The sequence below is a fragment of the Protopterus annectens genome, chromosome 1.part0, assembly GCF_019279795.1.
Source record: "Protopterus annectens isolate FY-2018-M chromosome 1.part0, PAN1.0, whole genome shotgun sequence".
In the NCBI taxonomy this organism is placed as follows: Eukaryota; Metazoa; Chordata; order Ceratodontiformes; family Protopteridae; genus Protopterus; species Protopterus annectens.
In genome coordinates, this window is record NC_056725.1 from 1,423,287,971 (window position 1) to 1,423,314,968 (window position 26,998).

General features: G+C 45.3%; 1 protein-coding gene across 4 annotated transcripts in view; it reads left to right on the top strand.

Annotated features, from left to right (window-relative positions):
- The window catches only part of LOC122798492 (synaptotagmin binding cytoplasmic RNA interacting protein), a 1,585,553-nt gene that overhangs the window by 353,639 nt on the left and 1,204,916 nt on the right, over nucleotides 1-26,998 (top strand). For all 4 annotated transcript variants that reach the window (XM_044067491.1, XM_044067500.1, XM_044067509.1 and 1 more), the window contains exon 4: nucleotides 8,210-8,317. In XM_044067491.1, the coding sequence (XP_043923426.1) occupies nucleotides 8,210-8,317 (108 nt within the window). The remainder of the gene's footprint in view (nucleotides 1-8,209; nucleotides 8,318-26,998) is intronic.

A 26,998-nucleotide genomic window follows, 5' to 3' on the forward strand; every position in this document is an offset into this window, starting at 1 on the left:
CTGAAGAGTCCATCCCTTCTGCCTCTCCACCTGAGGAATTTTCCTTTGGGGAAACCTTGCATTTTATGAGGGAACAATTTCAATGGCAGGGCCAAGATTTTTCAGACTCCAGGAAAAGGCTTAGAACCTTCTTGCATTTACCACAACATAGGCCTTTAGCTATACCTCCAGTTCTTTCTGTTGTAGATGATGCATTTAATGATGCTTGTACTGCTCCTGATTCATTACCTCCGGCCCCTGCTAAGCCCGATAGGTACTACAGGGTCCCGGACACACATCACCATTTATACAAGGCTCCTTTTGCAGATCCCGAAACTATCTCCCAGGGGCCTAAGGCTGTAGCAACTACCTCTGCTAAAAATCCCTCCCTCTGAAAGGGAATCCAGATCCTTAGAGATGGGGTAAAAAAGTTTACACTTCTGCTACTCTGTCAGCTAGGGCCTTGAACTGTCAATTTCATATGATCCAATATCAAGAATATATGCTTGACCAGTTAACTAAAAAACTGTCCTCTGATGAACCTTTTGATAAGAAGTACGTTCAGGAAATGGTACATAACATTCAGCAAGTTAGTAGCCATTCTTTAAAATGCGGCTATGATGCACTGGAGGCTTCCTTTAGATCAGCCATGACTGGCACAGTTATCAGAAGGCATGCATGGTTGAAAGAGCAGGCCTTACCGGACCATGTCAAATCAAAACTGTTAGATGCTCCCATGGACAAGGCCAATTTATTTGGTTCTCCTGCACAACAGGTACTGAAGAAGATGGAGGCGAAGAAGGCAAAATCTGTACAAACAGTGAAAGATTTCTTACAGGTCCAACCTCCAAGGTTTAGCAGGAATTGGCCCTCCAAAAATTGGTCCTTTCCAGACTCCTCTAAAGCACAGAGAGGCAGGAATAGGCGATCAAGAGGCAGAAACCAATCCAGGGGTGCCTACAGGGGACGCCAGTGGCAGGGTAACAACCAGCGAGGCACAGACACAGCCACCACCACTGCAACAGGACAATAGCAGTGACTTGGCTCTGGCACCGCCTACCAGGGAACAACTAGAAGCACCCTTAGGCGGAAGGCTAGCCTTATTCCCAATAAACTGGCATTACATCACAAGAGACAAGTGGATTTTACAGACAATAGACCAAGGCTACAGGTTCCACTTTCATACCCTACCAGGGAAGAGAGGAATGCCAAACCTACCTCCAAATCAAAAGACAGAAGCTCTAAAACAAATATCTCAATTATTAAGGATGAGAGCTGTGGAAAAGGTACCATCTATGGAGCAAGGAAAGGGATTTTACTCCAGACTCTTCCTGGTACCAAGAAAAGAGAACAAATGGAGGCCTATTCTCAACCTGTCCGCTTTAAACACATTCCTCATTGTTCCAAAATTCAAAATGCTGACTCTACAGCAGCTTCTTCCCATGCTGGGCAAGGAGTCTTGGCTGGTAACTCTAGATCTCAAGGAGGCATACCTGCACGTCCCCATACGACCAAATTGCAGAAGATACCTCAGATTTCTTGCAGGATCAGAGCATTATCAATTCTCAGCATTGCCCTTTGGCTTATCCACTGCGCCCAGAGTGTTCACGAAATGCCTGGCATCAGTAATTGCTCATTGCAGGCTTCAGGGAATCCAAATTTACCCCTACCTGGATGACTGCCTTATACAAGCGGACAACAAAAACAAGCTAACAGAAGACTTGCAAAGAGTCATTTACCTGCTACAAGCCCTGGGATATACAGTCATTATAAAAAAGTCAAGGCTGATACCATCCCAAAGAATAACCTTTTTGGGTGCAGAACTGGACACATCAAAGCAAATGGCATTCCTAACTGCAGAAAAGCAAGAGCATCTACCTCTCTACTTCTTGGCATTAACAAAGCAGAACCATCTAACAGCAAGACAAGTACTGCAAGCCTTGGGCTTCATGGCATCCTGCATAATACTGGTCCCTCATGCCAGACTGCATATGAGAAAGCTACAGTGGTACCTAAAGAATTTATGGTCTCAACACAAACACAGCCTAGAAACCAAAATTCCAATAATCCCATGCCTGAAGCAAGAGTTCCTATGGTGGGCTCAGGCCTGTCAATCAAACACAGGATTGCCCTTCCACAGCATTCAACCAAGCCAAACCATCACGACGGACGCCTCAGACCTCGGTTGGGGGGCCCACATGCTGGACAGATGCATACAAGGCTTATGGACTCAAGACCAGCTGCACCTGCACATAAATCTAAAGGAAATGCTGGCAGTAAAATTGGCAATCCAGACATTCAGACCATTTCTCCTAGAAGGTCAGTTGATAAGGACAGACAACACAACAGTTATGTGGTACATCAACAAACAGGGAGGCACACATTCATACCCTCTATGCCGGATGGCACCTGACCTATGGAATGTGGCTCTGAGCTACAACATTCAGTTACAAGCAATTTTTGTACCAGGAAAAGAAAACATTCTAGCAGACATATTAAGCAGGACTACCACGGATGCCCACGAATGGATGCTGCATCCGGACATCTTCAAAGACATTACAAGGAAATGGGGACTCCCAGAAATAGACTTATTTGCATCCCCACACAATCACCAGCTAAAGAAATTCTGCACAAGGACGTACCACCCACTTGCTTGGAAGGTGGACTCCCTATCTTTCAGTTGGAAAAACCTGACAGCATATGCATTCCCACCACTTCCTTTGATGCAGAAGGTGCTATTGACGATCAAAGAGGACCGTCCAAGGATCATCCTTATAGCTCCAGACTGGCCAAGGCAACATTGGTACCCATTGCTAAGGAGCATGTCTCGGGAACAAATATGGACACTACCCCTGGTTCCATTGCTGTTAACACAGAACAACTACAACATCCTGCATCCAAGCCTGAAAACTCTGCAGCTGACTGCCTGGAACATTACATAAGATCAATTAACCCAAATTTATCACAAAGGGTTAAAGACATTATCCTTGAGGCTCGCAGACCCTCAACAAGGAAAAATTATGCAGCAAAATGGAAAAGATATCTCATTTGGAGTACTGCAAAGGGAGAAGATGTGTCACAGGTAAACATAGCCAGCATCCTGGAATACTTGGCAGAGCTCTTCCACACAGGCCTGTCCTGTTCTTCCATCAAGATACATGCATCAGCTATTTCAGCAGAATACAGCTCAGATCCTCCTGTCTTCTCGCATCCTCTGCTCAGGCAGTTTCTGAGAGGAATTAAAAATGTAAAATCTCCTAGGAAACCACCATTGCCAGCATGGGACTTGAACTTTGTGCTAGAAAAATTGACACTTCCTCCTTTCGAACCAGCAGCAACAGCAGAATTACAATACTTATCATGGAAGACTGCTTTCCTGCTGGCAATCACTTCAGCAAGAAGGGTATCTGAACTACAGGCATTAATGGCAGTGCAACCCTTCCTGATCTTCCATCAAGATAGTGTCCATGAGAACAAATCCTACATTTATGCCCAAGGTGGTATCCAGAGTATCTTTAAATCAGGCTATCCACCTACCTACATTCTTCCCCAACCCACGGAACAGGGGAGAAAGACTGTTGCATACCTTGGATGTACATAGACAGTTACGCTACTACCTGGACAGAACCAAGGGCAATAGAAAAACTGACCAGCTACTGGTAACATATGCAACAGGAAGGGAAGGAAAAGCAATTTCAAAACAGACAGTCTCCAAGTGGATAGGAAATTGCATTAGATTTTGTTACTCCTACCATGGAAAGAAAACTCCAGAGAACATCAGGCCTCTCTCTACAAGGGCTACGGCCACTACCACAGCTTTCTTACGAGGAGTGGCTACCAAGGACATTATAGAGGCTGCTACTTGGACCTCCGTGCATACATTTGCCAAGCATTATAACTTACCTTTATACTCTAGATCCCGAGCAGGGTTTGCCACTGCTGTTTTGCAAGGGATCCTAACTACACCATAATCTCTTCTTCCTCCTCCCCTAGTTTGGCTATGGTATTCTACCCATTTGTAAGGACTGCAGATGCATCCTTGAAGGACATAGTACAGTTTTGTACCTACCATAAATGTAGATGTCCGATAGGAATGCATCTGCAGTCAGGATTACCCACCCGCCTTCCCCTCTGTGGTACTCCAATGTATTTGCCCATCTTATTGCTAGCTGGGGGGGGGGGATCTATTATGGTGTATTTGTTTGTATATATGTACATACATGCTTATTTTTTGTGTTTGCTCTACTATTTGGAAACATTGGCATTTATCCAAATTTAGCCTTCCAAGAGGGCACCTGGCATCTGAGGCAAGAAACACTGAGGAAAATGGCGTCGGCTGATGCCTTTATACCCGAAGAACTGCAGCTATGACGTCGGGTGAAGTGCGACACCAGCCGAGGCCAGACCCAGACTTTGGAATCCGGCCGACCGAAGGGCTGCCTGACGACAGGACAACCCATTTGTAAGGACTGCAGATGCATTCCTATCGGACATCTACATTTATGGTAGGTACAAAACTGTACTTTTCTGTCTTGGAAAACTGTATTCCTTCTGGCCATAACTTCAGCAAGAAGAGTATCTGAGTTACAAGCTTTAATGGCAGTACAGCCATTTCTTATCTTCCATCAGGACAGAGTTTCATTGAGAACCAATCCTACTTTTATGCCAATGGTGGTATCTAGGGTATCCCTGAACCAAGCTATTCACTTGCCTACATTCTTCCCAAATCCACAAAATAAAGGGGAAAAACTTCTACACACTCTGAATATACACAGGCAACTACGCTACTACTTGGACAGAACTAAAAGTTACAGAAAGACTGACCAACTCCTTGTAGCATATGCTGCTGGGGTACAAGGAAAAGCAATTTCCAAACAGACAATTTCAAAGTGGATAGGAAATTGCATTTGATTTTGTTACTCCTTTCATGGAAAGACTGTTCCTGCAAACATCAGGCCTCATTCCACGAGGGCCACAGCCACCACTACAGCCTTCCTAAGAGGGGTGGCTACCAAGGACATTTTAGAAGCTGCTACATGGAGCTCGGTGCATACATTTGCCAAACATTACAATTTAACCTTATACTCCAGATCCAGAGCAGGTTTTGCTACAGCAGTCCTGCGGGGTATCTTAACTACACCATCCTTTTCTTAGTACCTCCTCCCCCAGATTGGCTATGGTATTCTACCCATATGTTATGACTGCAGATGCATCCTTGAAGGACATAGTACAGTTTTGTACGTACCATAAATGTAGATGTCCGATAGGTATGCATCTGCAGTCAGGTTTACCGTCCCTCCTTCCCCTCTGTGGTATTCATAGGGTGCTTACCCCTCCATTAGCTAGCTGGGGGATCTATTATGGTGTATTTGTTTGTATATATATGTATATATTTTGGAAAATGTTTGGAATTTATTGCATTCCTCCAAATTTGGCCTTCCTAGAGGGCACCTGGCATCTGGGGCAAGAAACGCTGAGGAAAATGGCGTCGGCTGATGCTTTTATACCCCAGACGCTCTGACGTCGGGGAAAGTGCGACATCAGCCGAGGCCAGACCCAGACTTTGGAATCCGGCCGACCGAAGGGCTGCCTGAGGCAGGACAACCCATATGTTTTTATCTGCAGATGCATACCTATCTGACATCTACATTTATGGTAGGTACAAAACTGTACTTTTCAGAGCTTCAGGCACTCATGGCTGTGGAACATTTTTATTATTTTTTATCCAGACAGGGTCTCTCTAAGGACAAAACCCAACATTTATGCCTAAGGTGCTGTTCAGTGTGCCTCTTAACTAAACCATTCATCTGCCAACCTTTTATCCAAATCCACAGAACGGGGGGGGGGCGGCATTCTGCATTCTTTGGACATACACAGCTTAGATTCTACTTGGACAGAACCAAAGTTTTCCAAAAGAGAGAACAATTACAAGTGGCATATGCTGCAGGATCACAAGGAAAGCCTATCTCAAAGCTAGACTATTTCAAAGTGGATAGGCCACTGTATTCGTTTCTGTTACTTACACCATGGCAAGCCAGTGTATAAGGGCATTAGGCCACATTCAACCAGAGCCACAGCCACTTCAGCAGCCTTTCTCAGGAGAGTTCCAACCAAGGACATTTTAGAGGCTGCTACTTGGAGTTCAGTGCACACCTTTACCAAGCACTATCATCTGCCACTCTATTCTAAATCCAATGCAGGCTTTGCCACTGCAGTTCTGCAGGGCCTCGTAGCCGCTCCTAATGCTGTTTAGCTCCAGCCTCCCATCAATACCTTTGGGACTCTACCCAAATGTAATGACTGCAACAGTGAAACATGAAGAACATAGTACAGTTGTGTACACTTACCATAAATGTAGATGTTAGAGTATATTCACTGTTGCAGTCCAGGTTACCCACCCGCCATCCCCCTTTTCTTCTGATGGGACCTATCTTTCCTTCTCTGATTTATACAACCTATGTGCTCTATTTGCTTGCAGATGAAGTTAAAGCTTATATTGGTGCATGTATTTATATGTATATAAATTTTGGCTACCGTTTTAGGGGGCATCTGACAGCTCGGGCAAGAAAAACTAAAGAAAATGGCGTCGGCCGCATCTTTTATACCCCTTATGATCTGACGTCAAGGAAGAAGCGACAGCGACCAGCGCAGGACCCATGACTTTGGATTTTAGGCCAACTGAGGACAACCTGCCAGCAGGATTACCCAGTGTAAAGACTGCAACAGTGAATACACTCGAAAATCTACATTTATGGTAAGTGTACACAACTGTACTTTTCTTTCTCCTCTATAAAAATTCATGTTTCTGCTATTTCTGCTCATTTTCCCACTGAGCAGCCCCTTTTCTCACACCCTTTGATCAAACAGCTCCGTAGAGGAGTTAGTAATATGAGGCCCCCCAGAAGGGCACCAACACCAGCTTGGGACCTTAACTTTGTCTTGGAAAAGCTCACCCTACTTCCTTTCCATCAGTTTCTTCTGCAGAGCTAAATTTTCTCTCCTGAAAGACCGCCTTCCTTCTGGCCATCACTTCAGCCAGAAGAGTCTCTGAGCTGCAAGCACTCATGGCTGTGGAACCCTTCATCATCTTCCATGTGGACCGGGTATCCCTCCGAACTAACCCATCCTTCATGCTCAAGGTGGTGTCCAGTTCTTTCCAAATCCCCAGAACAAGTGTAAAAGTATTCTCTCTGTAGATGTGCACAGACAGCTCAGATACTATCTGGACATGACTAACCCCTTCAGAAAGCCTGATCAATTGCTGGTTAGCTTTGCTTCAGGGAGAGAAGGCAAAGTCATCTCCAAGCAAACCATTTCCAAATGAATAGCACACTGCATCCATTTCTGCTACAAACAGCATGGCAAGCCACCCCCGAAGGCATTCAGGACACACTCCCCCAGAACAGCCTTCACTTGTGCAGCTTTCCTCAGAGGAGTCCCCACCAGGGACATCCTGGAGGCTGCCACCTGGACATCTTTTCACACTTTTACCAAGCATTACTACCTGCCTCTCTTCTCGAAATCCAGGGCAGGGTTTGCCTCTTCAGTCTTGTAGGGCATCCTTGCCAGCCCCTAGCTTCCTTGACTGCTTCCACCCTTTTCCTCATCTTTGGGAATCTACCCAAATTGATGACTGCAACAGTGAAACATGAAGAGCATAGTACAGTTGTGTACACTTACCATAAATGTAGATATTTGAGTGTATTCACTGTTGCAGTCCTGGTTTCCCTCCCTCACCCTTTTTTCTCTTTCTCCTTTTGTTACCATTCTTCCTTGTTCTCCTTTCCTTACAAGGGACATAATGGTATTTATTTTCCACTAGTGGGGTTCTTCCACCAGAACCTGCCCTTCTACTATGGGGGGCTTTTGATAAGTTAGGACAAGAAAAACTGCTGTAATGCTGTCTGCTGCCTTACCACTGACGACTTGACATCAGTCCTCAAGCAACAGCAACCGACACAGAAATACAAAGTCTGTGGTATTCGGGCCGGCCGAGGGCTACCTTGGCAGGGATAACCCAGATATGATGACTGCAACAGTGATTACACTCTAACATCTACATTTATGGTAAGTGTACACAACTGTAATTTGATTGAAGCATCACTTTTAATATCTTCCCTTTTTGTCTATTTGTGCAAATAAGTATGCAAATGCTAGTGCATAATGTATAACCCTGTGTTTTTTTTTTTGTTTTTTATTTTATTTTTAAACATTATACTTTTCTTTTTAGAACAAAAGTGCCTTTCTGTGTGGCGTTATGAAGACTTACAGACAGAGGGAGAAACAAGGGACCAAAGTAGCAGATGCAAACAAGGGCCCAGATGAGGCAAAAATTAAGGTATGTTTGAAAATGCTCCAGATTAGAACATAATAGTAGGGATGACCATCTTGGACACAATATAGTATCCATATATACCAACTCTCAATGAACCAGTAACGCCTTCTTGAGTAAAAATCTGATGTCCTTCAAGAATGCAACTACAGTCATAACATGTGGGTTGTCCTGCCTCAGGCAGCCCTCGGTCGGCCGGATTCCAAAGTCTGGGTTCGACGTCGGCTGATGTTTCATTTTTCTCCGACGTCAGAGCGGCTGGAGTACATAAGCATCAGCCGACGCCATTTTCTTCAGTCTCTCTTGCCGCGCGGTGCCCGAAGCAGAAGCAGTTCGCAAGTGCCGGTCGGTCAGCTCCTGTATTCTTCGATTCCGAAGTCATCAAAAAAGCTAAGTACCCCGTTGGGGACCTTTTCTTGCCTTAGCTGATGTCAGAAATAACTGAAAAAGTTAACAATTGTCTTTCTTGTGGTAAACAAATACCTCATAAGGATTTCCACTCTTACTGTCTTCCTTGCCTGGGTCCAGACCATGACGTCTCGGCCTGTGTAGCCTGTGCTCGCTTCAACAAGCGCACTCTCAGGTGCCGGGCGGAGTTCGCTGAAGACTTTTTCGCCGATAAATTTGCTTACAACTTGCCGTCGGATCTTCCGACATCGCAAACTCCCAAAAAGCAAAAAAACCGGGACCGACATCCTCGGCCCATGTCTACCACCGACTCCACGCCAAAACCTAGCGTGAGTTCTCCGGTTCCCTCTGAGACTGTCTCTCCACCGCTCCGAACTGAAGACACCGTATTACCAACGACTCCGATTCCGGACATCACTCCGCCAGTTATAGATTTTCCTCTGGATACTGAAACAGAGGAAATGCCAGAGACCATTGCTGTAGACAATGTCACTCCTGCACGTGGAGCTGTCAGGCCTCCTATGGCCATGTCTATTGAAGCCTACACTAGGGCTAAGGCAGCCAGCAAAACAAAGCATATTACTTCCAAATCCTTACCTCAGCCTACTCCAGAGAGACAAATTATGTCCATGGCTGCTGATTTAATTTCCATGATTAGAGGTTCACAGGCCCATCCTGAGAGAGGATCCCAGCCTCCTGCTGATAAAAGGCCCAGGGTTGAACCCTCTGAACCTATTCCTTCAGATGAAGATTCTGAGGGCTCTGTCCACTCTGATAGCCAGGAAGAGCTCTTCCAGACCTATGAGGACTCGGATGCAGAAGATTCCATCCCCTCGGCCTCCCCTCCTGAGGATATTTCTTTTGGGGAAGTTCTGCACACCATGAGGGAACATTTCAAGTGGCAAGGTCAGGAATATTCTGATTCTAGGAAACGCTTGAGGACTTTCCTTAAGAAGCCCCAGCACAGGCCCTTAGCTATTCCTCCTGTACTTGATGTTCTGGATGATTTATATTCTGACTCTAGTGCTACCCCTGATTCTCTTCCTCCTGCTCCAGCCAAGCCAGACAGGTATTACAGGGTCCCAGAAACTCATTCCTATTTTTTCAGGGCCCATTCTGCTGATTTGGAAACTGTTTCACAGGGGCCTAAAGGAGTTTCAGCCTGCACCTCTAAAAATCCACTGCCCTCCAACAAGGAGGCTAGATCTTTAGAGAGATGGGGCAAAAAGGTTTACACATCTACTACCTTAACTATGAGAGCTTTAAATTGCCTTTTTCGTATGTTACAATATCAGGATTACCTTTTAGAAGATTTACAAAAAACTTTAGCCACTCCTGATCCTTTAGACAGGAAGACTTTGCAGGAAGCTGTACATAACACTCAGCAAGTAAGCAATCACTTCCTGCAGTGTGGATATGATGCACTGGAAGCTTCATGTAGGGCAGCTATGACAGGGGCAGTCATTCGTAGACATGCTTGGTTAAAAGATCAACCTCTACCAGATTATGTAAAAGCAAAACTTCTGGATGCACCTTTGGAAAAGAACAAGCTTTTTGGTGCCAATGCTAAGGATGTGTTAAAGACCATCGAAGAGAAAGCAAAATCAGTTCAGACGGTGAAAGATTTCCTACAGGTTCAACCCCCCAGATTCAGTAGGAATTGGCCTTCCAAAAACTGGTCCTTTGCTAATACAGAAAAGTTTCAAAGGGGTAAGAACAGACGTGGCCGAGGAAGAGGCCAGTACATAGGCCCTTACAGGGGACGACAGTGGCAGCCAGGAAACCAAAGAAGTGACGCAGGGGTTTCACCTGCTCCACAACCACAATCTCAAGGACTTTCCTCTACTACCGCCTACCAGGGAACAAATAGAAGCTCCCTTGGGCGGGAAATTATCTCTGTTTGCAGAAAATTGGCACAGACTGACAAAGGACAAATGGATTTTGGACATTATAGACCGAGGATACAGGTTTCATTTTCATACCTTACCAAGAAAACAAGGCATGCCAAACCTACCACAAATCCAGAGGTCTGAGGCTATCAAGCAAATCACTCTGCTGACCCGGATGAAAGCAATAGAAAGAGTTCCACAACAAGAACAAGACCAGGGGTTTTTACTCAAGACTGTTCCTTGTTCCAAGAAAAGAATCTCAATGGAGACCAATACTGGACTTGTCCGCATTAAACACCTTTCTCATAGTACCAAAGTTCAAAATGCTGACTCTACAGCAACTCCTTCCCATGCTGGGCAAGTGGTCTTGGCTGATTACTCTGGACCTCAAGGAGGCATACCTGCATGTCCCTATCACACAGCTGCAGAAGATACCTCAGATTTCTTGCAGGGCCAGAGCATTATCAATTCTCAGCATTGCCATTTGGCTTATCTACTGCGCCCAGAGTATTCACAAAATGCCTGGCTTCAGTAATTGCTCATTGCAGGCTCCAGGGGATACAAATTTACCCGTACCTGGACGACTGCCTCATACAAGCGGACTACAAATTGATGTTGACAAAAAACCTGGATTATGTCATACGATTACTTCAAGCTCTCGGATACACAGTCAGCTTCCAAAAGTCAAGACTGCAGCCATCCCAGCAAATAATTTTCTTAGGAGCCAAACTAGACACAGCCTCTCAGATGGCTTACCTGACAGAAGACAAGCAAGAGAAGTTAACTAATTTCAAAGGCTTAGCAAAACTCACCCAGATGACTGCAAGGAGATTCCTACAGGCCCTGGGTTACATGGCATCCTGCATTCTCCTGGTTCCATTAGCAAGGCTACACATGAGAAAGCTTCAATGGTACCTAAAAAGTATTTGGTCTCAACACAGCAACAACTTGGAGAAAATCATACCGCTCATTCCATGCCTACAAAAGGAATTCCTGTGGTGGGCCTCGGTGAGCCAGGCAAACACAGGTATGTCATTCAAAAAACCACAGATAATGCATACCATGACCACAGACGCCTCAGACCTTGGATGGGGGGCGCACATGGAGGGCAGGTGTATACAAGGACAATGGTCTCCAAAGGAAACACATCTGCATATAAACCAAAAGGAAATGCTGGCAGTAATGCATGCCATCGAGGCTTTTCAACACCAACTCCAGCAAGGTCATTTACTGATACGGACAGACAACACCACTGTAATGTGGTACATAAACAAGCAAGGGGGCACCCACTCTTACCCCCTTTGCAGACTGACAATGCATCTTTGGGAGAAATCACTGAGCCTAAACATCCAGTTACAATCCCAGTTTGTTCCAGGAAAGGACAATGTGTTGGCGGACAGCCTAAGCAGGAATTTCACAGATCCACACGAGTGGAGGTTACATCCGAAGGCCTTCAGACAACTCACTTCGACATGGTGCAAGCCAGAAGTGGACCTATTTGCCTCTCATCTCAATCATCTTCTGCCAAAATACTGCACAAGGACATACCATCCAAAAGCTTGGAAAATAGATGCCCTCTCTTTCAACTGGAACTCCCTAACAATCTATGCATTTCCACCTCTGCCACTGATGACCTCAGTATTACTAAAGATCAAAGCAGAGAGACCGAAAGGAATCATAATAGCTCCGGACTGGCCAAGACAACACTGGTACCCATTACTACGGAGCATATGTCACACCAGGAGGTGGGCCCTTTCCTATTGGCCTCTACTTCTGACTCAACACAGCTTCGAAACAGTTCATCCAAATCTAAAGACACTGCAGCTAACAGCCTGGGAGATCCCATAAATAACTTCAGCCTATCTCTCTCCAAGGAAGTACAGCGCATACTAACAGAGGCTCGAAGACCATCCACCAGAAAGGTTTATTCAGCAAAGTGGAAAAGATTCAGCATTTGGAATACCAGCAAGGGACATGATGCATCATTGTTGAACATCCCACTCATCTTGGAATATTTGGCAGATATGTTAAAGAACGGTCTCTCATATTCTTCCATAAAGATTCATGCATCTGCTATTTCAGCTAGATACAAAACTGATCCTCCTGTTTTTTCACACCCTTTACTAAGGCAATTCCTCAGGGGAATCAAGAACATTAAGCCACCAAGAAAGGCCCCAGTTCCAGCCTGGGACCTCAACTTTGTCCTAGAAAAACTGACTCTCTCTTTTTGAGCCAGCAGCTTCAGTTGATTTGCAATTTCTCTCATGAAAGACTGCTTTCCTGTTGGCAATTACATCAGCAAGAAGGGTTTCGGAGCTCCAGGCCCTAATGGCAATACCACCCTTTATTATTTTTCACAGAGACAGGGTTTCATTAAGGACCAACCCTACTTTTATGCCAAAGGTGGTATCTAGGGTTTCTTTAAATCAAGCCATTCATCTGCCTGCTTTTTTCCCCAATCCTGAGAACAGGGGGGAAAGACTGTTGCATACCTTGGACATTCACAGACAACTTCGTTACTACTTGGACAGAACCAAGACCAGTAGGAAGTCTGAACAACTTTTTGTAGCTTACGCCCCTGCAGTACAAGGAAAAGCAATCTCAAAACAGACTATTTCAAAATGGATTGGGCATTGCATCAGATTCTGTTATTCCTTTCATGGAAAGACTGTTCCAGCCAATGTCAGACCACATTCCACCAGAGCTACAGCCACCTCTACAGCATTCTTAAGAGGGGTGCCTACTAAGGACATTCTAGAAGCTGCTACATGGAGCTCCATGCATACATTCTCCAAACATTACAATCTCCCTCTATACTCCAGATCCAGAGCAGGCTTTGCTTCGGCAGTCCTGCAGGGTTTGATTGCCACACCATCTTTTTTCCTAGAGCATTCCTCCTCCCCCAGCTAAGCTATGGTATTCTACCCACATGTTATGACTGCAGTTGCATTCTTGAAGGACATAGTACAGTTTTGTACCTACCATAAATGTAGATGTCCGATAGACATGCAACTGCAGTCGGATTTTCCCACCCTCCATACCCCTCTATGCCTAGGGTCCACTCCTATCCCTGTGTCTCTTAGCTGGGGATATCTGTTATGGTGTATTTGTTTTATTGCTCATTTACTTGTTTGGAATCCTGTTTTTGTCTTCCAATTTGATTACAGCCTTCCTTGGAGGGCACCTGGCATCTGGGGCAAGAAACACTGAAGAAAATGGCGTCTGCTGATGCTTATGTACTCCAGCCGCTCTGACGTCAGAGAAATGCGACATCAGCCGACGTCAGACCCAGACTTTGGAATCTGGCCGAGGGCTGCCTGAGGCAGGACAACCCACATGTTATGACTGCAGTTGCATGTCTATCGGACATCTACATTTATGGTAGGTACAAAACTGTACTTTTAATTCCAAAGCGAATTCCACAGCAAAATGAACAAAGAAAGTTTCACCATAAAATCTCCTAGAGCCTCAGCCGTTGACAGCCTTTACAGAGTTAAATGCAAGCTCACAGGAAGCCTATTTATAGCATAATCAACTTCAATTAGTCACAGTTAAATCGTTTAAGGCAGAATATACATTCCTTAAAGCTAAAACAAAAGTTAAATAAAGCTCTGCCAATGACATTCTTTATTTAGCCCATAGGGCTGCATAGTATTATATTTAACAATAAAAATTGATTTCTTTTTCTTAATAAATATTTCAATAAATCGCCTGCAAACTATAAAGAAATATGTTCCAAAACTTTTACATCCAAACTGTCAATGTTTCCCATATGTACTGTGTTATGCTACGGGGCTGATTATTTTATAATTTTTTATGTCCCTAACATGTTCTTTTATCCTTTCACTCAAAGTTCTTGTGACTAATTGAAGTTGATTATGCTATAGATAGGCTTGCTGTGAGCTTACATTTTACTCTGTAAGGGCTGTTACGGCCGAGGCGCTAGGAGATTTTATGGTGAAACTTTCTTTGTTCATTTTGCTGTGGAATTCGCTTTGGATTTAAACAGATTTTTAGTCATGAAGAAGGCGTTACTGGTTCATTGAGACGTGGTATATATTTACTTAGTGTGGTTCAACTATACAAGTATGACCAGTGACTCATTTTCTTCTTTACCCCATATTTTTCGTGAAACGAGGTTGTAATTTACTCATAGAAATGAACCTATTAATCCACACGCTGAATCCAAAACTGCACCGAACAGTGCTGATGAGATAATTCAGCAACGCAATGGGTTTGCTGAACAGCAACCGAACAGGCAAACAAATGTATTTAATAAAATGTGAGGAATCCCGGTTTCGTACTACTACTAATGCTTTTGCGACATTTGGTTAAAAAAAACAGAACTTTCTGCTTTCCCTGCAGCACAAGAACTTTGTTCCCAATTGGAAAAACTGCTGTTTAAGGAAACTGCTACCTTTTATAATTTAAACAGCTTGCAAAGATACCGTGAACTACAGATTACACCAAGGGGGCTTAGAGCTATCAAAAGTCCCTCTGCTCTGTTTGAACTATCAGAGGAACAAGAACAGAGGTTCCATGATTGATGGATTGCTGCAGCACATCGATGCAGTATAGAATGGGTCTCCATATTGATAGACTGAGACAATTACAAAAGAAATATGATATTGGAAGAAACTAAAAAAGCTGTACACACTGAGCAGAGTGGATGAGAGTTGTTGACCACAACTGTTAGCTGAGATGTACAAGTATCCTGTTTTTCTTCCCATTATTTATACAGATTATTGTTTCTAACAATTAATATATAGCACTTTTATTGCCTGCTTTTTAGTCTTTGAGTGTATTTTATTGCTATTAAATAATCTGCACAAGTAACTGATTTGTTTGCAGTTAAAAGCATTCTGTATCTTTACAAATCTTTATTTGTTTAAAAACTTTCATTTGTTGCTTTCTCTGGTCTGTAGGCTATTGTTTTTGTCCCCCTCGTTGGTGTCTTGCTGTTATACTTGGTGGCTTTGCAGTTGCCCGCCCTACTGTAAATCTGATCTGTGACACTCCTCCCAGTCTAGTGTCATTGGCTCATTCTACATAATAGAGAGAGAGAAAAAAAATATTTTTTTTTTGCCTGAATTTCCTTGTGTTCTGACTGTGCTTCTCAAACATTTTGGAAATATAGAGAATATTTCAGAGCATTTATTATAACTGTATTTGCCTTAATATTGCTACAACTCAAGTGCTCTAGGTTGCACAGCATCTGAAGTGTTTGTGTGATGTCCTACAAGGATACATCTGCAGTCCTTACATATGGGTTGTCCTGCCTCAGGCAGCCCTTCGGTCGGCCGGATTCCAAAGCCTGGGTCCGGCATCGGCTGATGTCACCCTTTTCCCAACGTCATAGCGCTCGGGGTATAAAAGCGTCAGCCACCACCATGTTCCTCAGTCTTTCTTGCCGCGAGGTGCCCGAAGCAGAAGCAGTTCGCAAGTGCCGGTCGGCCAGCTCCTGTGATTTCAGCTACCGAAGATTTCAAAAACCCCGTTGGGGACTCTTTCTTGCCTCAGCCGATGTCAGATCAAACGCTTAAAGTTAATAATTGTTTATTTTGTGGGAAACAAATACCTCATAAGGATTTCCACTCTTACTGCTTACCCTGCCTAGGCCCAGACCACGACGTCTCTGCCTGTTCAGCCTGTGCTTCCTTCAATAAACGCACTCTTAGGCGTCGGGCAGAGTTTGCAGAGGAATTTTTTGGGGACAATTTTTGTTGTATCATGCCGTCGGAGCTTCCGACAGCACATTTACCCAAAAAACGAAAGGATAAGGACCGACACACGCGGTCTGCAGTTTCGACCGACTCCACGCCTAGGCCTACCACGAGTGTCTCGGTCTCTTCTGAAGCCGAATCTCTACCGCTTCAGACCGACACCGCACAACCAGTAACTTTGGTACCGGAGGCCATTCCTGAGTCGGTCATAGAATTTCCGTGTAAAACCGGTGCTCAGGAAATATCCGACACCATTGCTGTTGATAAATCTACCCCAGCACGTGGGGCAGCCAGGCCTCCTGTATCCATGTCCTTTAAGGCCTTTGCACGGGCTAAAGCTGCTAAACAGCCAAAACCTCTCCCTCCCAAGCCTATTCCTCAGGGATCCACTACCAGTTCACAAGTCTTAACCTTGGCTGAGGACCTTATTTCCTTAATCAGGGGCTCTCAGCCACATCCAGACAGGGGCTCTCAGCCTCCTCCAGGTAAAAGGCCCAGGGTTGAGCAGACAGATCCCCAGTCTTCCGATGAGGCCTCAGATGACTCTGTCCTTTCGGACTACCAGGAGGAGGCCCTTCCGGCCTACGAGGATTCTGATGCAGAGGAATCTATTCCCTCGGCCTCCCCACCCGAAGAGTTTTCCTTTGGGGAGACCCTTCACACCATGAGAGAGCATTTTAAATGGCAAGGCCAGGCATTTTCTGACTCCAGAAAGAGGTTAAGGACCTTTTTACATTTACCTCAGCATAGACCTCTGGTTATCCCTCCTGTTTTGAATGTTATAGAAGATGTGTACTCTGAGTGTAGTATTTCCCCTGACTCCCTTCCTCCGGCCCCTGTCAAACCTGACCGGTACTACAGGGTCCCCGACTCACATCTATACCTTTACAAGGGCTACTCTGCTGACCCAGAAACTATTTCCCAGGGCCCTAAAGGGGTTACAACTACCACTTCCTTCTGAAAGGGAATCCAGGGCTTTAGAGAGATGGGGTAAAAAAGTGTATACTTCCACTCTCTTTCTATGAGAGCATTAAATTGTCAATTCCATATGATACAGTATCAAGAGCATCTGTTAGATGAATTGCATAAAAACTATCCTCTCCTGAACCCCTTGACCGCAAGGCCCTTCAGGATCTGGTGCATAACTCTCAACAGGTTAGCAACCATTTCTTACAGTGTGGTTATGATGCATTGGAAGCTTCATGTAGGTCAGCAATGACAGGTGCAGTTATACGTAGACATGCCTGGCTGAAGGAACAAACACTGCCAGATCATGTTAAAGCAAAGCTTCTGGATGCACCACTGGAAAAACAAAAGTTATTTGGTTCCACGACTCAAGAGGTCTTAAAGAAATTTGATGAAAAGGCTAAATCAGTTCAAACAGTCAAAGATTTTCTCCAGGTCCAACCACCTAGATTCAGCAGAAATTGGCCTTCTAAGAATTGGTCTTTTCCGGACACAGACAGATTTCAAAGAGGGAAAAACAGACGTGGCAGAGGTAGAGGGCAAGCTCGAGGCTCCTACAGAGGACGTCAATGGCAGCCTCCTACCCAGAGAGGTAGTGCAGGACCTACATCTACTGCACAAGGACAAACTCAATGACTTGACTTTGACTCCACCAACCAGGACTCAATTGGAAGCACCTTTGGGCGGAAAGCTGTCTTTATTCTCAGAAAATTGGCACAGTATTACAAAGGACAAATGGATACTGCAAATAATAGACAAAGGATACAGATTCCATTTTCATACATTACCAAAAAGACAAGGCATGCCAAACCTGCCACCAAATCAAAGGGCAGAGGCTTTCAAGCAGATTTCCAAACTACTACAAACGAAGGCAATAGAAAAGGTTCCTTTCACAGAGCAAGGCCAAGGATTTTATTCCAGACTATTTCTTGTTCCAAGAAAAGCAATGGAGGCCTATTCTAGACTTGTCCGCACTGAATACTTATCTCATCGTGCCAAAATTCAAAATGCTGACCTTACAGCAGCTCCTTCCCATGCTGGGCAGGGGGTCCTGGCTGGTAACTCTAGACCTCAAGGAGGCATACCTGCATGTCCCTATCAGACAAAGTTGCAGAAGACACCTCGGATTTCTTGCAGGTTCGGAGCATTATCAATTCTCAGCATTGCCCTTTGGCTTATCTACTGCGCCCAGAGTATTCACGAAATGCCTGGCATCAGTAATTGCACATTGCAGACTTCAGGAGATTCAAATATACCCATACCTGGACAACTGCCTTATACATGCGGACAGCCCACAAACATTGTTAAAACACTTGAGCTATGCCATCCGCCTACTACAGGCCTTTGGATACACAGTCAACTTTCAGAAATCAAGACTTGTTCCATCCCAAAGAATAATTTTCCTGGGTGCAAAGCTGGATACAACCACCCAAATGGCTTTTCTCACAGAAGAAAAACAATAACAACTACCGGATTATTTCAAAAATCTGACAACACAAACCCAGCTGACTGCAAGGAAAATCCTGCAGGCCCTGGGTTTCATGGCATCTTGCATTCTGCTGATTCCACAAGCAAGGCTGCATATGAGGAAACTGCAGTGGTACCTAAGGAGTCTATGGTCTCAACACAGTCACAGCCTAGAAGCCTTGATCCCCCTGATTCCATGCCTTCAAAAGGAATTTCTGTGGTGGGCACAAGCAAGTCAGTCAAACATGGGCCTACCTTTCAGCAAGCCTCATATCAGCCAAACCATCACAACGGACGCCTCAGACCATGGATGGGGAGCGCACATGAAGGGCAGATGTATTCAGGGGCAGTGGACTCAAAAGGAATTGTGCCTGCACATCAACCAAAAGGAAATGCTGGCAGTGATGCATTCAATCGAGGCCTTCAAACATTTCCTGCATCAAGGTCACCTGCTAATAAAGACAGACAATACCACAGTTATGTGGTACATAAACAAGCAAGGAGGTACCCATTCCTACCCTCTTTGCAGGTTGGCAATAAATCTTTGGGAGCTTTCCCTAAAACTCAATATACAACTGCATTCCCAGTTCGTACCAGGAAAGGAAAATGTACTGGCGGACAGACAAAGCAGAAACACCATGGATCCACACGAATGGATGTTGCATCCAGACATTTTTCTTCAGATAACACACTCTTGGGGAAGGCCGGACATAGATCTTTTTGCCTCCCCCCACAACCATCACCTGAAGAAATTCTGCACAAGGACATACCATCCCCAAGCATGGAAGGTGGACGCCCTATCCTTCAGCTGGAATGCTCTAACAGTATATGCATTCCCGCCTCTTCCGTTAATGAACAAGGTCTTACTGAAGATCAGGACAGTACAACCAAAAGTGATTCTGATAGCTCCGGACTGGCCAAGACAACACTGGTACCCACTGTTAAAGAGCATGGCACGCACAAACCCGTGGCCCCTACCACAATGGCCAGTTCTTCTGACACAGCACAACTACAAAACTCTGCACTCCAGCCTGAAAACCTTGCAACTAAAAGTCTGGAAAATACCTTGACTCCTCACCAAGATAAACTATCCAAGAGGGTAAAGGATATCATCATGGAATCTCGGCGGCCTTCCACAAGAAAGGCATATTCAGCAAAATGGAAAAGATTTCGAACCTGGAACACCGCACAGGGTCAGGATCCGACAGTGATGAGCATCCCACATATCCTTGAATACTTGGCTGAAATGCTCCATAATGGCCTTTCTTACTCATCCATAAAAATCCATGCTTCAGCTATTTCAGCAGAGTACAACACTGATCCACCTTTATTTTCTCATCCTCTGCTAAGACAGTTTCTAAGAGGTATAAAAAACATCAACCCTCCAAGGACACCACCAGTGCCTACATGGGACCTTAACTTCATGTTGGAAAAATTAACGCTACCCCCATTTGAACCAGCAGCTTCTGCGGAACTACAATTCCTGTCTTGGAAGACTGCGTTCCTTCTGGCCATAACCTCAGCAAGAAGAGTATCTGAGTTGCAGCCCCTTATGGCAGTACAACCATTTCTCATTTTTCATAAGGACAGAGTCTCTTTGAGAACCAATCCCTCATTCATACCAAAGGTGGTATCCAGGGTCTCACTGAACCAAGCTATCCACCTGCCTACTTTCTTCCCAAATCCACAAAATAAAGGAGAGAAACTTCTGCATACCCTGGACATTCACAGACAGTTGCGCTACTACTTGGACAGAACTAAGGCTTACAGAAAAACTGACCAACTGTTTGTAGCATACGCTGCTGGTGTACAAGGAAGAGCAATTTCCAAACAAACAGTTTCAAAATGGATAGGAAATTGCATTCGATTCTGTTACTCTTTTCATGGAAAAGCTGTGCCAGCTACCGTCAGACCTCATTCCACCAGAGCAACAGCCACCTCCACAGCCTTCTTAAGAGGGGTGGCTACAAAGGACATTTTAGAAGCAGCTACATGGAGCTCTGTGCATACATTTTCCAAGCATTACAACCTGCCTTTATATTCTAGATCCAGAGCAGGCTTTGCTACTGCAGTCCTGCAAGGCAGGTTAGCTACACCATCCTTTTTTAGGTCCTACCACCCCCAGCTTGGCTATGGTATTCTACCCATATGTAAGGACTGCAGATGCATCCTTGAAGGACATAGTACAGTTTTGTACCTACCATAAATGTAGATGTCCGATAGGTATGCGTCTGCAGTCAGGTTTTCCCTCCCTCCTACCCCTCTGCCGTATTTTTTGGGTACCTATCCCTCCTTTTAGCTAGCTGGGGTTATCTTTTATGGTGTATTTGTTATTTATTGGTTTGCATGATTGGAATTTATTCATTTCTCGAAAATTTAGCCTTCTTTAGAGGGCACCTGGTATCTGGGGCAAGAAAAACTGAGGAACATGGCGGCGGCTGACGCTTTTGTACCCCGAGCGCTATGACGTCGGGAAAAGGGCGACATCAGCCGACGCCGGACCCAGACTTTGGAATCCGGCCAACCGAAGGGCTGCCTGAGGCAGGACAACCCATATGTAAGGACTGCAGATGCATACCTATCGGACATCTACATTTATGGTAGGTACAAAACTGTACTTTTTAGCTGCTTTTCTGTATATATATATATATATATATATATATATATATATATAGACTTCTCTGTTTCTTTAACTAAATAAGCTCTGCAAAGTTTTTTATTCCATTCCTGCCTGTATTTGAGTTTTTTGCACTTTTAAAGAGTGTTTTTGCTTAGTTTAACTGATAGGCTACCCACTCAAGTGCGCTAGCCGAATTAAAGCATTTACTGTGTTTCTGTACCTAATTTCTGCTACTTTTGTAAAAAAAAAAAAAAAAAAAAAATCCTAGTTTCCCGGCTTTACTGAACTAGAATAGTCTGGTCTTCAGGTATTGCTGATCTCTGGGCTGTGTCATAGTTCCTGTGTTGACCATATCCTTATTTGGATAGGAGGAAGCTTCTTTGTTCACCAGGGAGAGTGGAGAGCTCTGAGCAGCCTATCTGTCCCTTGAGTGGTTCCAGCTTGGTGACTTGTAGCTTATTGGCCGTTTTGGGCCATTTCCTATCTCTTTCTAACCCCCTGCTTTAAAGCCAGCTTTAGCGCGCTTTTGCGCTTTTAATTTAAAGTTTGTCCTGTTTGTTGCGTTTACCATTTGAGGCTACACACTCAAGTGCGCTAGCCTGTGTTACATATTTATTGCATTTTTCTGCTGTTTGTTGCAAAAAAGAAAGAAACCTGGTTTTCTGACTTTCCTGACCTAGAGTAGTCCAAATACAGGCTTTGCTGTATTCTGGACTTTTGGAAAGTTCCTGTGTTGCCCATTTCCTTTCTTGGATAAAGGGAGGCTTCTTTGTTCACCAGTGGCAGTGGGGAGCTTAGAGCAGCCTGTATATCCCTGGAGGAGTGTTCCAGCACAAGAATCTGATAGTCTATTGGCCGTTTTGGGCCAATTTCTAGCTCTTTCAAGTCCCCCTGTATAAAACCCGCTTTGGCGTGGCTTCGCGCGATTTTGTGCATAGCGCAGCTCCGCTTAATTGGGAATAAACCATTCTCAGCTCCACAAAGTCTGCTCTTCACTTTTTCCCTTAGAACTGATCTAGTTCTCATAATAAATACCCTATTCCTACTCTTAAAGCCTGGCACTTGCTCACTAAAGCAATTATATAAGTCAGCACTAAAAAATTAAAAGCACTACACCCTCTCAAACTCCTCTTGAGTACCTTGTTCCCCATTCGCCCCTTCTTTTCAATTATAAAGGAATTCCCAATACTATTCTAGCATGTCCAAAGGTCAGTTGTCAATCTCCTCTCCGGTCCAGCTGGTGAATTTGGGAATCTTGAGGCAATGTTACAACTGCCTCATGTACACAGACAACCCTCTCCTCCTCCCAACAAATTCCAACACATGTGAGAGATGCAACCATATAGCCAAACTGGAGGCTAAGCTCTCTCAACTCATTACTGGCGTATCCAGTCAGGAGGAGAAGGAAACCACACTCACTACAATTCCAGTCTCACATAGACCTACCACGACAGCAAACCAAACACATAAAAACATACTCAGAGGTTCTAAATAAAAATCTGCCTAAGCAGCAGAGACCTCCAAAGCAAACACCCAAGCAACCGCTACCCCAAAACAAAACACGTACAACACATAGCTCACAAAGCCAGTGTGCCGAACAGTCACAGCCCTTAAGGCTAAACAACACACCTGATACACTTGTAATAGGTGACTCTATCATCAGGCACACTGACGTCCCGCTCACCAGGCTGAACAAGGTCACGGTGAGCTGCCTGTCGGTGCTAGGATCCGCCACATAACACAAGCACTCGGGTCACTCCAAGGCAAGTACAAATATGACCCAGTCATTGTCCATGCTGGTGTGACTGACCTGAGATGTACCTCCCTGGATTACATGAACAGAGACACAGAGGAAGCTCTCTGAGCATGTAGCCCAGGCCGGTATGAACCTGACCTTGAGTAGCATCTTACCCTCACCAAGAATGATGCCACAATATGAAGACGAAATGATCAATTTCAACAATTGGCTTAAGTATTGGTGTCATTCAAAGGGGATCCAATGCCTGTCAGCCTGGGATGACATGCTCGACAAGCCACGATGCTTCATTAGGGACGGCTTGCATCTGTCACCCCTGGGTTTTCGTATATTGGCAAAGGCTTTTGCCACCCCCATAGTGCCTTTTTTAGGCAAGGCTCAAAAGACAAACCCACCTCCATAGGTATCACAAGAGACAAGAAACTGAGTAATGCTTCTCAACTCCAGAAGTCTAAACCTCAAGATGCACGCACTAGAAACTCTCCTTAGCATGGAGAACATAGATATCTGTGCAGTAACAGAAACCTGGTTCAAGGCTCCCGAGAGCACCCCAGCACTACCAGGTTATACCTCATGCCATGCTTTTTGGCCCCAAAACTTGGACCGAACCACAAAAGGAGGGGGGGTATCAATATTAGTCAGATACCACACCTCCAGGTTGGTGGCACAGCACGAAGCATCAGGGACCATCCATGTGCAACTAACAGTGGACAAAACTGCCTTCCAGTTTATAGCCTGCTACAGACTACCCTCCCAAACCCAGGAACCCCACTCTGCCTTCCTGAGAACACTGGAAAATGACGGTCTCTCCAAACACCATTATATTGGGCGACTTCAACTACCCAAACATAGACTGGGGAGCATTACTCTAGCTCCAACACCTTAGCCCAAAGGTTCCTAGAATTTATAAACTCAAATGCTATGGAATAACTTGTTACCACTCCCACAAGAGGGGAAAACATACTGGACCTGATAATTACCAACATGGGGGCTCTATGCTCCAGACCAGAAGTGTATCCCTCACTGGTAAAATCAGACCATAAACTAATCTCACTGGATATTCACATCCCGACCCCACCCCTTGCCCAGAAAACCACAGTGAAAAACTTCTCTAAAGCAAATTTCACACTCCTCAAAACCGAGGTGGAATCCTTCAAGGCCCCCGGGCCTGTGGAAGATACGGCCCAGACCGCAGAATACTTTATAAACGCATTCTATGAACACCTTCAGGAATGCATGGATCATGCAATCCCAAATAAAACCAAGACCCAATCCTCCAAAGGCGGGCGTCCTGTCTGGTGGACCCCAGTCATAAACAAACTATACAATAGGAGGAGGAAGCTACTACATGATAGTGCAAAATCCCAAAAAGGGAAGGCATGTCTGATCAGTATTAGCAAAAACTACGGGCACTCATAAAATCATCTAAGGCCAGCTTCGAGAGAAAAATTGCACAGGACACTAAGGATAATCACAAGTCTTTCTTTAGTTATGTTAGGAACTTGGGTGGGAATTCCCAGATATGCTCAGAATTAGTCCAAAATGACAAAAAATACACCAAACCCACAGACATTGCCAACATCCTAGCTGACAGGTTCAGCGCAAACCCCCCCCCCCACCAAAAGGGCAAACAACTATCCCAGCAGAGTGCTGCCCCCCTGATATCTCAGATGCTCAGGTAAGAGCCGCCCTCTCCAAAGCAAAAAATGCAGCATCAATGGGACCAGACTGTGTCCCGGGCTGCGTCCTGCATGAACTCCAAGAAGAGCTAAACCCAAACATAAAACTACTGCTCATTCTCAGCCTTACTACAGGATATATACCCAAAGAGTGGCTTAAAGCAACAGTGGTCCCTCTCCCCAAAGGTGGTGCCTCAACGAATCCTGGAAACTATCACCCCATAAGCCTGACTAACTTGGTCTGCAAAGCTATAGAAAGGATCATCATGGACCTCATAAATAAAGATATTGGGGATGTACAGACACTGGATCCTACCCACTTCGGCTTTAAGGGCAGATCCTGCCTCTTAAACCTGGTCGATTTCTTTGAAACAGTCACCAAGGCCATTGAAGAGGGGAAGGTGGTCCACACAGCTTACCTGGACCTCGCAAAAGCCTTCGATACAATACCCCACTCGGGCATTATAGATAAGCTCACCAGCTTAAATATAAACCCCTATGTCACTAGATGGGTTGCAAACTGGCTCAAGGACAGAGCCCACATGGTTAGAATTGCTGGAGCCATGTCACTCAAAAAAACAGATGATGTTAAGTTGTCAATCTCGCCTTCATTCTTGCTAGATCTTGATGGGTTCGGAGCCGATCCTCGGCTCTGACTCGGCACTTGCTAAGCTCGAGAGTCACTTTTACCAGCTCGAGGCAGCCCCATATCCCATGATGCAAGGCGGTAAGTACCCAGATCTCGTTTGCCGCTTCGCTGATGAGGTCCTCCTTTTACCAGCTCCTGGTAAGTGAATTGTTACTTTAATATTTTAGCCCCTTTTTACAAAAAACCTTAAAATTATTAGTTTTAACTTAGTTTTAATCGCTTTCTGACAGAAAATTTCCCTGTCTCCTCATAATTTTTAGTCAGACTTTCACCCTTCCCTTCCCCCCCCCCTGTTAGGGTGTGTGTGTGTGTCTGTTATTGATACCTTTTGGTATATTTAACTTAATTACTTGGACTGGTGTGTGTGTGTTTGTGTTATCACCATGTCTAAGGAAAGGGTCTCAGGCTTTAAGAAGTGTGACTCGTGCTGTCAGAAGATGTCTCTGACACACGGTCACACTTCTTGCCTTTACTGCCTGGGGCCTCTTCACCTGCAGGACTCCTGTGCTATTTGTCACTCTTTCAGCCAGAGAGTCCTGCAGGAAAGAAGAAATAAGTTAATTTTGAGGGGCCTTCTTAAGCCGGAGGGCTCTCCGGCTAAGTCGGTTTCATGTAAGACTTCAAAGTCTTCCAAGGCCCAGGCTTCTGTGTCCAAGCTTGTGGCCTCGGCTCTGACTCTTTCAGAGTCGAGATCGGCTCCGGCTGGAGCAGACTCTGGTTTACACAAACCTTCGGCACCGATGGCTATTGGTGCCGATTCTGGTTCGACCACTTCGGTGTCGGCTCCGATCGGTTCCGACCACCATGTGGCTCAGGCATCGGTGTCTGCTCCGATCGGCTCCGACACTGTTACTTTTGTGGCTGTATCGGCTCCGGCTGGAGCCGATGCATCGAAGCTACCTGTCGGCGCCGATAAGTTGTCGGCTCCGGCAGTTTCAGTGGTTTCATCGGCTCCGATGGCTCCTTCGAGGAAGAGGTCTAGGTCCCCTTCCTTGGAGCCGATACTTTCGGCTCTGGCTTCGCCTCTTCTCTCGGAACGGAGCCATCGGAGCCGATCTTCAAGGTCATCCAGGCTTTCTGACCATGATTTAGAGAGAGTGGTCAGTAGATTACTTAAGTCACAGGCATTGGCCCAAATGCTACATAGTCCGTCTCAGCAGACGACTATTAGTCCACACCCCATTGTAGTTCCTCCTTCGACTCTACCCCAGAGTTTGGAGTTGGAGTCTTCGGGAATGGTTACTGCTACGGCTGAGGGACAGATACCCCCTTCTGTTCCTTCAGCCTCTACTCTTATCTCCTCTTGAGACCTTCCTTAGTGGGATTCGGTGGCCGGGCTTCCCTGGTCTCCTCAGAGGGGGTGAATGGCATCGGACCCTTGTCCGACCCCGCTCTTCCCCTTGGAGCCTCGGCCTTGGTGAGCTCGGCTCCGACATCTGCCTCTGAGCCTTCCTTTTCGGTGGGCCCTGGAGTTCCTAGTTCTTCGGAGCGGGTTCTCTCGGACCTCCCTGGGAGGGGAGCCTTCGAGGT